This window comes from Peromyscus maniculatus, chromosome 18, assembly GCF_049852395.1.
Source record: "Peromyscus maniculatus bairdii isolate BWxNUB_F1_BW_parent chromosome 18, HU_Pman_BW_mat_3.1, whole genome shotgun sequence".
NCBI classification, from domain to species: domain Eukaryota; kingdom Metazoa; phylum Chordata; class Mammalia; order Rodentia; family Cricetidae; genus Peromyscus; species Peromyscus maniculatus.
In genome coordinates, this window is record NC_134869.1 from 15643123 (window position 1) to 15657699 (window position 14577).

Sequence of the window (14577 nt, forward strand, 5' to 3'; positions counted from 1 at the left end):
TTTGTATTACTTATATAATTTGAATTTTCACTTTCATGTTTTTTATATTTAATTAGAAGAGTTTGTTACAGCCTAATGAATTTCCATTACTAATTCCTATATAGAAATGGTAAGCTTACATAACTTTTGTTTGTCTGGAAACCTTTATTTCTATCTCATTTCTGAAGGATAGTTTAGATAGATACAATGTCTTTGGTTGGAAATCATGCTTTTTTTTTTTTAATTCTCTCATACACTACTGTTTCCCCTCCTCCCTCTCTTCATAGTCCCTCCCCCCCACCTCCTCTCTCCCTCAGATCCACTCCTCCTCCATTTTCATTCAGAAACAGGCAGGCCTCCCAGGAATATCAACTAAACATGACTGTCTTAGTTAGGGTTTCTATTGCTGTAAAGGGACACCATGGCCAAGGCAACTCTTATAAAGGAAAACATTTAATTGGGGCTGGCTTACAGTTTCAGAGGTTTGGGCCATTATCATCATGGCAGGAAACATGGCAGCATGCAGGCAGACATGGCGCTGGAGAAGGAGCTGAAAGTTCTACCTCTTGATCTGCAGCAGGAGACTGTGTCCCACACTGGGCAGGGCTTAAGCATATGAGACTTCAAAGCCTGCCCCCCAGTGAAATACTTCCTCCAACATAGCCACACCTCCTAATAATGCCACTCTCTATAGACCAAGCATTCAAACACAGGGATCTATTGGGGTCAGCCCTATTCAAACCTCTACAATGACATAATGAGTTACAATAGGACTAGGTGCAAACCCTCATGTCAGGGCTGGATGAGGTGACCCAGTAGGAGGAAAAGGATCCCAAGAGCAGGCAAAAGAGTCAGAGCCACTCCAACTTGTGTGATATTTTGTTTGTGTTCTGATAAACAAAGCTTGCCTGGAGATCAGAGGGTGGAGCTAGCCACTAGTTAGCCATATAGGCCAGGCGGTGGTGGCTTGCACCTTTAATGCCAGCACTCGGGAGGCAGAGAGAGGAAGTGATAAGGTGGGTAAGAGACAGGATCTCAGCCCTTTCAGTTGGAGGAACCCGAGAGGTAACAAGTCACTGGTGGCTGTTCCTCTGCTTCTCTAAACTATCAGGTTATTACCCTAATATTTGACTCTTGGTTTTTAATTGATAAGACTAATTAGGTTCACACTTCACCAACTCCTACTGCTAGGAGCCCCACAAAAACCCCAAGCTAAACAACCATAACATATATTCAGAGGCCCTAGCTCAGACCCATACAGGCTCCATGATTGTCACTTCAGTCTGTGAGCCCCATGAGCTTTGCTTAGCTGACTCTGTGGCTGTGTTCTGGTGGTATACTCGACCCCTCTGGCTCCTGTGATCCTTCCTTCCCCTCTTCTGTGTGGATCCCTGAGCTCTGCCTAATATTTGGCTGTGGGTCTCTGCATCTGCTCCCATCAATTGCTGGAGGAAGCCTCTCTGATGACAATTGGGCTAGGCATTGATGTAGGAGTATAGCAGAATATAGTTAGGAATCATTTCATTTACTTATTTTTCCAGTCATATTTCTTTCTATCCTAGGACACTGGGCTATCCAGCCTCTGGGTCCTGGCCCACCAGGCAGTGTCAGGGGTGGGCTCCTTCTTGTGGCATAGGCCTAAGGCTGGACTAGTCATTGGTTGGCCACTCCCACAAGCTCTGTGCCACCATTGCCCCAGCCCATCTTGCAGGCAGGACAGCTTGTAGGGAGAAGGTTCGGTGGCTGGGTTAATGTCCCAGTCCTGCCACGGGAAGCCTTGCCTGGTTGGAGAAGATGGCCAGCTCAGGTTCCACATCCCCCATTACTAGGAATCTTCACTACAGTCACCACTGTAAATTCCAGGGGGGGGGCTTCACTGTACTAGGATGGAAGGAGAGAGTACTGGGAGAGATGACTGGAATTGGGGGCATCTGGGGAACAATGTGAAAAGCTAATGCAGTGGGAATCATGCTTTTCATTCAGCTTTTCAACAGTATCTTCCTCTTCTTTCCTGGCCCGAAGTATTGGGGCTGAGAAATCTGCAGAACATTATACTAGGATTTTCTAGTAGGACCTGTTTCTCTCTTTTGTTGCTTTTCATTTTTTGTATATCTTTGTCTTTAGTGGATATATGATTATATGGGCCTTTATGACTATCTCTTTAATATGTACAGAGATTATAGTCGAAAAATATAATAAGGTTCTTATTTGAGAAATAAAAATTCTAAAATACACAGATATTACAATCAGTCCATGTGAGTCTATTAAATGGGTGACAGAATTTATTAAGATATAAACAGAAGGAAATGCACTCACGATTACAGAATGGCATTGACAGCTGAAGTTGTCCTCTGATCTGACTGGGAGCGAATCCACCTCGCAGGCAGGAGCAGGGAGAAGGGGCAAGTGGCCCTTCTCCAGCTCCTTATCAGAGGTCATGTACAATGGTAGGAAGCACCACCTCCTTGCCACCCCCCCAACCCCATATAGCCCAAGGTCATAGATGGAGCAAATACCACTGCACAGAGATATCGCTACTCATGATTTAAAAAACTCATTGTAGTAAATATGTAAATTATCACACTGATACTCAGTTGTAGTGCAATTCCTATCAAAAGCCAAAAAGCACATTTTGTAGATAATTTCAGCCTTAGTTGTTTAATGGGGGCAAATCTTCATTTGTATAGAAATGTAAAGGAACTAAGAAAGTTAAGACATTTCTGAAAGGTAACAATGGTGTAGGTGTAGGTGGCTAAGTCCACCAGTGCCAGGATTGTCTCATAGCTGCATCATTTAAGACAAGAATGCATTATTAGTAAAAGGACATATGTGTTGCTCATTGGAACAAAACAGAAACTCCAAATAGCTCCTCTAATATACTCAATTTCAAAGGCTCGAATGTAGCAGAAGGTTAAGTGTCCAGAGCAGGAATAACTGGACATTAAAAAGCCTGACTTCAATCTCACAACTTATGTGACAATAACTCAAGCTGATGAAGGAGCTAGTAGCTAGTACATGTAACATGTAAAACTGTAAATTTTTTTTGGAAAATATAGACCATCCAAAGCTTTAAGATCTAAATCTAGCAAAGTCTTATAGTTAACACCAAAGACATGGCCCCTAGAAAGAAATATTGATCTGTATGCTTCATCAAAATGAAAACCTCTTGCCCTGTGGGAAATACTGTTATGAAGGCTGAAGGACAGGCTACTTATCTGAAAAAGAACCAATATCTAGAATATATAAAGAACCCTTAAAACAAAGCAAAAATTATAATATACCCCCCAAAAATTAAGGGGCCTTTTACTGTAGCAAATATATAGCTGAGAAGCACATGAGATGTCCAGCATCATTATTCATTAGGGTAATGCAAACTAAAGCTTCTGTGAGACACCACCACAGCCAATAAAATGCTAGAGAAACTCCCATGTTGCTATTAAAAAGAAAGATAGGAACATCATTCTGGAAAAAAAAAGCGTTTGGTATTTTTGTAAAACATGTAACCACTCTACATCCCAGAATGTGTGGCCTTGGGAATTTATACCAGCCAAATGAAAATACTCCTACACCAAAACCTGCACATAAGATGTATGTAGTGTCATCATTAACTAACAGCTGGACCTGGAACAACCCAGTCACCACACAGTTGTGAAGAGTTAACCATGTATAGCCCTGATGTTACCCAGCAAATAAAGGTGCTAGCTATGGAAATGCACAAGAGCTTGGACCAGTCTCAACTGAGAAGAGCCTATTCCCATAGGCTACACACTGGATGGGACTATTTATGTAACGTTCTTGACATGATGAATCTGAAGATTATGGAACAGATTTGTGTTTCCTGGAGCTGAGGAGGAGGAGAGGCAGGAGGGAAGTGTGGCTATAAAAGGTGCAAAAGGAATCCTGGTGAAGATAGAAATCTGTGGTTTCTTGATCCCAGTTGTTAGGTAGACGAGTTTGGTCAGATGCTACCACTGGGGAAACCAGGAAAAGGTCACACAAGCTCCTTTCTAATTACGTATTAGAATTACATCTGAATTTACAGTTCTTCAAAAATATACATCTTAATTTAAATGCTAGGCTGTTATTTTTTTTATAAAGCACTGTGCACATTTATGTGTAAAAGTTCCTTTCTCCCACACAGTGATATGTACTTCCTATTTTGGTTGCTCAGAACATATCTTCTATAATCAGTTGCATAATTACCTTCCTGCTGTTCTTAAAATGAACCAAATCATTTAAAAATTTATTTTTAAAAACAAACTGGGAAATAAAACTGGCCATACTTATTTTTAATCTAGGACATTGAATTTGACATGAACATCCTTGAAATATTAATGTGTGAATATTTAAAATACTTAATTAAAATAATGTTTGCAAGATAGTTATGAGTGTTTTCCTGTGGGTAGAGCTGCTTTTATGAGGTGAACTCCTCCAAATGCTTTCTTCTTCCTCAATAGCTACACTGAATCCGGAACCACCTAACACTTTGACTGACTGAAACTAAAGTCTAAAACTTAATCTTTCATGTATGTATATATCATTCCAGTGCAAGCTCATAAAAAGAAACATACATCACATATTCTTTGTTCTTAAAACTTTATGCTCATGCTTATGTATGCTAAATATAAGGGGATATGCTAGTAGTTTTATAATCTCTTTTAATAAAAGATGAGAATATATGTTAATTCGTAGCTAACTGTCTCTATACACAAATATAATAAATCAAAGAGATGAAAACCAGAAATGAATAAAATTCTTAATTTTTTCTGCCCTACTCTTAATAATATATCTAGTGAATACAGGAATTCAATTTATAAGGGCTGAGGAGATGGCTTATTGGTTAAATCACTTGCTGTGCAAGATTAAAGACAAGTTCAATTTTCAGAGCCCATGTAAAAGCCAAACACATTGTGAGTATCTGCAGTCCTGGGGCTAAGGAAATGGAAAGTGGGGACAGGGGAGTCCCTGGAAGCTTGAGGGCCAATGAGCCTACATGGTGGATAATCACAAGCCAGGCAGAAGGTGAGGGCCCACATAGAGGTGGTTTCTTAACCTCCACATGTACACTATAACACACATACAACCATATTTGTGTGCACAGGCACACCACACACACACACACACACACACACACACACACACACACACACACCACCCAGCATCTAATGGGAAAATGCTATCTTATTGAAAAGAAAGATGGTTTTAGTTTTCATGCATCTTTTTCAAAGGCATTGTTGGTCTTCTTCAAACCTCTTTTCTCTACTGTTCTCAGAATGCTCAGTAGAGGGCTGGAAATGCAGTTCAGCGTAGAGCACTTGCTAGGCATGTGCGAGGCCTATGTTTGATCCCTGGTGGAGACAGAGGCAGGGAATTGCGAGGAGGAAGAAAGAGCAAGTTCACCGAGAATCCTAAGATGAGTGGACCAGTTATTTCCTTTTCTTCCTCCTTACATGCAAGTAAAGTGGCAAATTAATCAAACCTAAGAAAAAAACTACAGAGGTGGTGAAAACCGCCACGTTACTGTGGGATATTCTCAAAAACCAATATCGTTAGATTTAGACAAAACCAAAGGGAGAAATCCACAGTCCAACAGAAGGGACAAAGGGAGGCCATCACAGGAGAAAGGAGCTCGATATTAGAGTCCTGATGAAAGCCTTGAGGGCATCCATTATCAAAGCCAGCGAGAAGAGGCCTGAGCAACTAAGAACATCAGCACCTTGTGTATGGAGCAATGGGTTTCACAGTTTGTCCCACAGGTACCAGTGACTGCCTAGGTGCTAAAGGAGTCTATGAAGCCCCCAAGGAGTGAATTGCAGCAGCAGGAGAGAGAAATGGTGCCGTACCCTGGTGATCAAAAATAGCCACTCAAGAATGATAGACATCTACATTCTTCCCCCCACCCCCAGAATTAATTTTTTAATTAATTTCTTAATTTTTTTTGAATTTATTCTTCTCTCATATATTGCATCCCAACCGTGGTTTCTCCTCCCTCCTTTCCTCCCAGCCCCTCCCCCCAACCCCCTCTCCCTAAGATCCACTCTTCCTCCTTTCCCTTCAGAAAAGGACAGGCTTCCCAGGGGTATCAACCAAATATGCTATGTCAAGTTATAATAGAACTAGGCACATCCCCTCACATTAAGGCTGGATAAGGCAATCTAGTAGGAGGAAAAGGAGTTCCTAGAGCATGCAAAAGAGTCAGAGACAGCCCCTATTCCTACTGTTAGGAGTCCCACAGGACCACTAAGCTACACGACCACAACATATATGCAGAGCATATATACATATACATAGGTCAGGTCTATGCAGGCTCCCTGATTGTCAGTTCAGTCTGTGTGTGACCCTATGAGCCCTGATTGGTTGTTTCCATGGGCTGTTTTTGTGGTGTTTTGACCCCTCTGGCTCCTGCAATCCTTCCTCCCCCTCTTCTGCAGGATTCCCTGAGCTCCACCCAATGTTTGGCTGTGGGTCTCTGCTTCTTCTCCCATTGCTGGATGAAACCTCTCTGGTGATGATTATGCTAGGCTCACATCTAGAGTCTGCATAGAAAAGAAAATATGTGACATTTGTCCTTCTGAGTTGGAGTCACTTCACCGTTTTTCTCTGTGGCATCCATTTTCTTGGAGATAATATACTTTGTTCTTCTTTAAGGCTGAAAAAAAACTATATTCATGCCATATTTTCTTTATCTGTGGATGCACACCTGAGGTCAACCCATAACTTGGCTACTGGTTGTTTGTGTCTCAATAAAAATAGGAATTCAGGTATTGCTAGTATATTTTGGCTAACATTCCTTTGACTGAGTATCCAAAAGGGCCCTGCACGCTGATACCCCTGGTGGCTGTATACTTTCCCACTCAACAGTGTGTAGGGATTCCTTTTTTACACCTTTGGCAGTATTTGTAAGAATGGGCTATTTAAAAAAATACTTGGGAGGGGCATTAAAAAGTTAAAGCCAACACATATTTCACATTTCAAATGCCTAAAATTCATTTCTATTCTTTTTGGTCCTCTGATTTATTTTAAGAGCTTGGAACAGGGTTTAGCACATAGCTGATGGTTAATTTGTTGAACAGACTAATAGAAGTAGAGTAAATAAAGTTTTTTCAGTGCTCAGACTATAAAATTACAAGGCTGAGCAAGACCCAACATAGCCACTTATAAAGGACTTAAGAAATAAGAAAGACATAAAGCTACAGCATCATAGGGGAGTGCCCAATTAGCAAAGGAGTAAGAATATAGATAAGGACACCAACACATAAACCCAGTCTATGTTCAGAAATGTATCCTATGATAAATTGACATTTCACGTTAGTGCAGAAATCAGGATACTGGTATATCAGGCTGTCACTTAGGGAAAATATTTGTAATTAAATCCCACTTACCACGTCCTGTAGACTCAGAATGTGCCAGGTTGATGAAAGCCCTCCAAACAATTACTCTGGCTGTTCATTTCTCACCATTTAACCTTTTTCAAATAAGCACGTATGAAAACACCTCATCGTTTTGAGACACCGTGCCAGTGGGTAGGCGTCTGGAAAGCTTGTCATCTTCATGGGACTCTATCAGTGTCACATTAGTGCTAATTTTCTGATACTCAGCAGTCTTCCCGGAGAACTCATTCTGAACCATGGCTTCACCTGGCTAATTTATTTAATACTACCATTGACTTTTGCTGGTGCCACTTTTTATACTGACACTGGTGTGTCCCTCTAGATCTGCTTGACATTTGGTGAGGATGGTGTCTTAAACCCCTTATAATCGAATTAGGCAATTTTAGATGATTTAGAATCCACTTAAATGTAAGTAAGAGGCTTTTTCAAATGCCCATTAGTTTAAATAATTCGAAGATCATAGAGGAAACATAAAATGGATCTTTGAAGCGTTGGGAAAGTTTGGAAGGAAGTATCAGGGATTCTTTCTCATTTTAGTCTTAAGTGGATCCCATCCTTGTGGTCTACCATAATGGCATACCCTTCCAGATGTTGTATCAGAATATATTTCACTTACATCTTTATGTACCACAGTATTCCTACAATAGGTTCTGACTGGAGAAGATAATCAAAAATAAGTATAACAAATACACATCACCCTGCCCGTGATAATAGCACATTCACATGTCAGTCCCTTTGAGCAGTTCTTGGCCGAGAGCGGCCTGGCTTCATTGCTGTATACCAAGTGAATCACACTGGGCCCAGCTTTCAGGTGTACCCTGTGCTTGGACTTAGTGCTTTTTGCTCTAAACAATGTTTTTGTGTCTGACTTTGTTTTGCCAGTGAGGTCTGGGGGGGTAACAGAGCTTATGCTTTGGCTTTGAGTCACTCAGCTATCATCCTGCCTTTCTGTTGCATCAACTTACAGGGTGTGATTCTTGACCAATTCCCTCCTAAGCCTGCTGCACCCACCCACCCTAATAACTGCAGCCCCTGTGTGCCAGGAAGGGTCCAACCCACATGTTGTGAGAGGCTCCATGCTTAAGGGACCGAGACCTGGAGTGACAGATAAAAAGCACCCGGTAGTGAGAGACCATGGACAATGTTTTTTTTGGGGGGTGGTGGTGGATATTGGTGAAATTACTAAGGCCACTCCACGTAGTTAAAAGGGAGGTTTATTTAGTGGCGTAACTTACAAGTGAAGGGATAGGTTGCAGGGTCTAGGAAAGGCATAGCACAGTCCGGCGGTGTTCTCTGTTCAGTCTACCTCCAGCATCCAGGGTCCAGGAATCAAGAGAGCTGGCACATCCAGATCTCAGGTCTTCAGGGTCCTCTCTTGGCCCCACCTTGTAGGCGTGACAGTTACCGAAGCCTCAATGGGGGCTGGAACTTCCAGATCAAAGCTGGAATGGCTACCCACCACAGGGGGATTCTTGTTCATCTGCTTTTGGAATAAGGGGTCCACTTTTTTTATGTTGTGCTGGCTCCAACAATGCCACACAGCAAATCCAACATCCCCACAGTCATCCCAGTGTTTTCTATTTTATCTGCTCAGTGACATTCTTTCAAATAACTCTTTTACAGGGGCCACAGACTTTCTCTGTAAAAGACAAGAAAGTAAAATAAAATAAGATAATGCAGCCTTTGTGGTCCTACAGTCTCTGTGGCAACCACTCACTCTGCTATTATAACAGAAATTAGCCATGGGTGGTACACTAATGATCGGACATGGCCACATTCAATAAAGCTGTTTGTGCTTTGTGACAGTTTTCACGTCAGCAAAAACTTCTGTGAGTTTTTTTTTTTCAACTATTAAAAAGGTGAAAAACAGTTTTAGCTCCTAGGCGTTACAGATATCAGCAGGCTGAACTCGGCCCCTGGGATGTAATATTGTGAGTCTTATAAGTAAATACGTGTTTGAAAAACAGGAGGTGTGGGTGCTAGACCATCGGGAAGAGAAATGCCATACAGAAGAGGTGCCCCAGTGGACACAGTTCAGTTGATACATGGACACTTGGCAGGTTTCATCCGTAAGTTCGCGGAACTTGCAAAAACTTTTCATTTTACCTAGAAGCTTAGCAACATTCCATTTGTGTAGATAAGAAATTAGAACAGACTCATATTAAAATTTAAGTCCGTGTTCTCAGTCGCCAATTCTATTATCACTACAGTCTCTATTGTTTATTCTCATTGCTGTAATTTCAGTTTCCATAGACATATTCTTTTCACTACAAGAGCTTTGGTTCTCTGCATTTTGAGGCACTGTTCCTGTGTCTTCAGATTTCTTCTAAGTATAATCTTAAGTGAATCGTTTGTACTCTCTCAGCCATTGCATTGTGGGATAGTTAAGGGATGCTTATCTGACAAACTCTCCCAGGATCCCCTTGGCCTAGCATGAAGGGGGTTTGCTTTCAATTTTTCATAAAACCCAAGGAGAGTTGCGTCACCTTTCTTCACTGCAAACATATTGTCTAGATACTAGGCTTACTTCTACCAATTGGCAGTTGCTCACATAGTCCATAAGACTCAAACCACATAGGTGAAGATGTGCGTGCTTAATGTGGCTATGGTTGTATTGCACACTAAAGCAGTGCATGTCTGAAATGCTTTATTTGAATGTGGGTCGCCAAGTGTTTTCTCCAAAGGGTCAGGCAGCAAATATTTAAGTATTATTGGTAGTGTAATTATTCAGTGTCCCCAATGTGACATGACATCAGTCATGAACAATGAGTGAATAAATGGAGTGGTGTCACAGAAACAGGAAGACAGCCTAATTTGGACCATAGGTCATGATGCCATTGTGAGTTGACTCCAATCTCAAAGCATTACTAACAAATAATCTTCATGTTCATTGCTTCCCCTGCTCAGGAAGCTTTGGGCAATCACTACCTCTTCCTTGTGTCTTATGTTATCTAACAATATGGTCCATAGTCATTTCGGAGAATGTAGGTGAGACTGAGGTCAGATGGTCTCTGCTCAGTGGTTTCCCTTCAGAGTTTCTTTCACTCTGTCTTCTAGTCTCAATATTCTTCCTCTGGAGCTACGTTTTCAGAGTGAGATCATAGTTCCTGGCTCAAATAAACAACAAGAGATATCATATAGAGTTGTATGAGTATGAACATGTCTTGAGTAGTCTGCCTTGGGTAACTCAGGCGTACAAGTATGCATCTCATGTACTTCTGGTGTAGATGGTTAAATATTTGTCTTTCCCACAGAATAACTTGTCTGCTGACATTCACCCAACTGAGAAATCTGTCACTGGAGGCTTCCAATCCAAAATCAACTGTCACAGCCTATCATATGCCAAGTCCTAAAAAGTTAGCTCCATTACAGTCTTCTGAAAACACACTGTCCCCAATCCCATCACCAACATTTTTATACTGCACGAGCCTTCGATGTCCCGGTTGGAATTGCCCAGCTCCAATCATTGTTTAAGTACTAAAACAAGTTTACTAAAATATTATAATCCCAAATCACTCTTCTTTGTCAGTGTAGTTCCTTAAAATATTTTCATAAAGACCAAAATCCTTTGTGTGGCAAAGTAAGTCCTTTATGTCTGGACATCTAGAGTTTCCATTATTTCATTTCCTGAACACGACATGACTTTCATATACTTTGTATCACAGTCAGCATGAACCTTGCTGACCTTTGACCTTGCTTTCTATCTTTGTGTGTGTGCATGTGCATGTGCATATGTTGTGTGCCCATGTGTCTTCCAACTCTGCTTCCTCAAGATTCCGCTCGGTTGTGAGTCAGCTGGCGGGGTGCTTTTTTCGGACCCTCCCTATGATAGAAATCCACCAGTGGATTCCCTGACTTTTGTGTTCCCTTCCTGCAGCTCCTTTGTATACTGTACTGCCTCTTAGCCCATACATCATTTCTCCTCCCACTGAAGAGCTATAATGTCACTTTTTTATTGCTATTACAATACTTGCCCTGTTGTCTGCAATTAAGTGTACACTCAGCAATATTTGTAGGATGAATTAATGCAGCAAAATTAGCCTATTTATCTTCATAATTACATAACAACTTGTGTTTTAATGCAATTAGAATTGTGGGCAGCCGAGGTTTAGAAACATACATTTAAGAAACATTTAGATGGAGATCATATACATCATCAGTCTTGACCTTTAGAAGGCTCATGGGAAGGAACATTAGTGAGAAAGCAGTCCATTGCCTGTATATAAAGATGAAAAAACCCCCACAATACAAAACACAATGCACAGTCTTGACTGATGGACATATCTGTTTCTGTTAGTGCTCCTGTAATAGCTTGTGCCTCCTTAATGGCTGCCACAGAGCACAGTGGAAAGGACATTGGATGTGAAACAGAGATTCAGTAGCCCCAAGGGCAGACATTTCATGAGAAACCAAGCCTGACATTAAATCCTCATCTTTCATACTTCAAAAGCAACTGAATCTTGTGTGGGTACTAATCTGAATTCTGTTCCTGAGTTGTGCCATAATAATAAATGACTTGCGTGCTCCCATACAACAATATTGCGCCTCTCAAGCTTTTTTAAAAATAACAAAATTATGAAAGACTAAAGCATATTGTGATCACTTTGTGCCCTCTATATATTTTTAGACATCTACTTTAAAAATAACACGTGGTGACGTAGAAGAGACACGGTATTTGAGTTTCTGTAAGGTAGTGATCCAAACATTTTGGAGAAATGAAAGCACTACTAAACCAAAGGTTATTGTACTATGAAGAAAGTGAATGGATGATAAACTTTATTGCATAAAAGTTACATTTACTCTCCTATTATTTATTACAAGAAAGAATATTTCACTTATATAAATGAGAATCGTAAAAAGTAAAACTTTTATTGGGTTTTGGAAAATGTACATAGATCTGAGGGCCAAAGGAATACACTTTTTCTTAAGTACAATGCACTAAGCTCTAGTGGGCAGGAAGAATGGGAAAATGATTAATACTGTTATAGAAAAAACCCAGAAGGTTCCTACAGGGAGTAATCTGTGACCGATGGAGAGCATAGATTATATCTGCAATTGCTCCATGATTTTAACTTTTATGTTTAAATTGACTTTTCTTGCTATTTGGGGATTAATTAAAATCCTTAAGAAAGAAAATCAAAGTTCACTACAAATACCAAGTAGATTCTTAGATCCTAGAAAATGTCCCATATAACTTTACTTAATTCTCATGATTTAATTCCAGCATATGGTACTTGGGGATAATATCTAATGTCACCAAATCCTTGGACTATATAAAGAATCAAAAAATGGAACTGCCTTAATTATACTTCAACGTTGAAGGGAACTTTTGATATTAGACTCTGTATCCTCAGGGTCTAGTGAATGACAGATGTTTAATGACTGTTAGTGGAAGGAAAGGTGACTTAAAGTTGTAACTTTCAAAATTGATTATTAAGAACAATGCTCTGTATTTGATTTTTGTGATCGTCTGTGGAAATCAAATGGCCTGAAGTAGTATATCAACTGTGCCATAATAGTTTTAATTATACAACTTTTTGCTATCATCAACTGATTGGTGTTTCTTTGTGCTGCTCTGTGCTGGCTAGTTTTATGTCAACTAGACACAAACTAGGGTCCTCAGAGAGGAGGGAGACTCGATTGAGAAAACTCCCCTATAAGATTGGGCTGTAGGCAAGTCTGTAGGGCATTTTCTTAGTTAGAAATTGATGAGAGAGGGCCCAGCCCATGGTGGGTGGGCTCATCCCTGGGCTGGTGCACCTGGGTCCTATAAGAAAGCAGACTGAGCAAGCCGGTAAGCAGCCCCTCTCCATGTCCTCTGCATCAGCTCCTGCCTCCAGGTTCCTGCCCTGTTTGTGTTCCTGCCCTCACTGCTTTTGTTGGTAAACGGTTTCATGGATGTGTGAATGAAATACACTTTTTCTTCCTTGAGTTACTCAGACAGTGAGGGAGGGTTAAAGGCAAGTATGATTGTATTAATATTCTTGTCATCTTGCTTATTTTAGCCAAAACAACGGACATCTATTGTGTCTTCTCTGGATTTCCAACGAATGAATCATAACCAAGAATACTTTGAAATCAGCACATCTGCAGGGTGTACCAGCTTTCCGTCTAGCCCTCCAGTTAGCCCACCCACCTCTTCTGTGGGAACCACAGAAGTCAAGAACGAGGGAGCTGAACACACAGGTAAAACAGTTCATCTTATACAGGTGTGCTTTTGAGCTTCAACAGAGTCGTTAAGAGCTCTGGTGACTAAGAGCAATCTTCTTACAAACTTTATTTCTGGTTCACATCATATGAGCAGCAGTATAGGGTATTGATATTTTTATCATGGCATGGGCATAATATTGTTCTTAATGTGATAGAGGTCTTTTCAAGTGTTTACATTAATATAACAATTTAATAGTATTATGGTTGTAAAACAACCAAGGACCTAGAAATGCTTTTTTTCTTCCATTTCCATTCACGGCTCTGCCAGTTTCATCAGCTAATCAGCACATGGGCCTGTTGATAGCTGCTTTGAGACTGGAGAACCCATATCAAGGATATCTGGTAAGACTGAGTTGGACACTGTTGCTAAGATACATGTCACCTGTTTAGACCCAAGTGAACTTGGAAAGGAGGGGTCGAAGGAGAAGTAGTACCACCCACCAGGGAAAGCATTCTGGTTCTATCCAATCAGATTTGTGGTATTTATATCCTTTGGAGAAGAATGAGCTAAGCTAACTGGTAAGACTGAGGGACATCCAGGACTAGGACTCGAACAGTGTCTTCCTCCTCTGTCTATGTCACAGCAAACACAATATTCATTTGCTTTTGTCCAAAGAGTTTAACTTGGTAGATATTATTAACATTCATTTTAGAATCGTAGAGTATAGCAGTCAGTATAGGTGATCCATTAGTTTGAACATGTATCTGTTCAAACTCTCTGCACATAGATATATGCATATATATGTACATGTTTAAGTCTTTTAACTGACACTACTATTAAAAGCACCAGCACAAACATTCTAAAAAAATATACAGCCAAAGAATTATTTCCTCTGAGGTGCCACGTGGTAAGACTCTAGAGACATCATAATCCAACCTTTCATGGCAGCCAGAGAGATATTTATAAAATGGAAATCAAAGCACACCATTGCTGTGTTTAAGGTGTGCCAAAGGATTCTGGTCCTTGCCATGGCCAATGGAGCCAGCTGTCACCTGG

General features: G+C 40.7%; 1 protein-coding gene across 10 annotated transcripts in view; it reads left to right on the top strand.

Moving 5' to 3' along the window:
- Positions 1-14577, top strand: part of Anks1b (ankyrin repeat and sterile alpha motif domain containing 1B) — a 1025752-nt gene that overhangs the window by 429058 nt on the left and 582117 nt on the right. For all 10 annotated transcript variants that reach the window (XM_076554619.1, XM_076554611.1, XM_076554613.1 and 7 more), the window contains exon 12: positions 13376-13556. In XM_076554619.1, coding sequence (XP_076410734.1) covers positions 13376-13556 — 181 coding nt within the window. The remainder of the gene's footprint in view (positions 1-13375; positions 13557-14577) is intronic.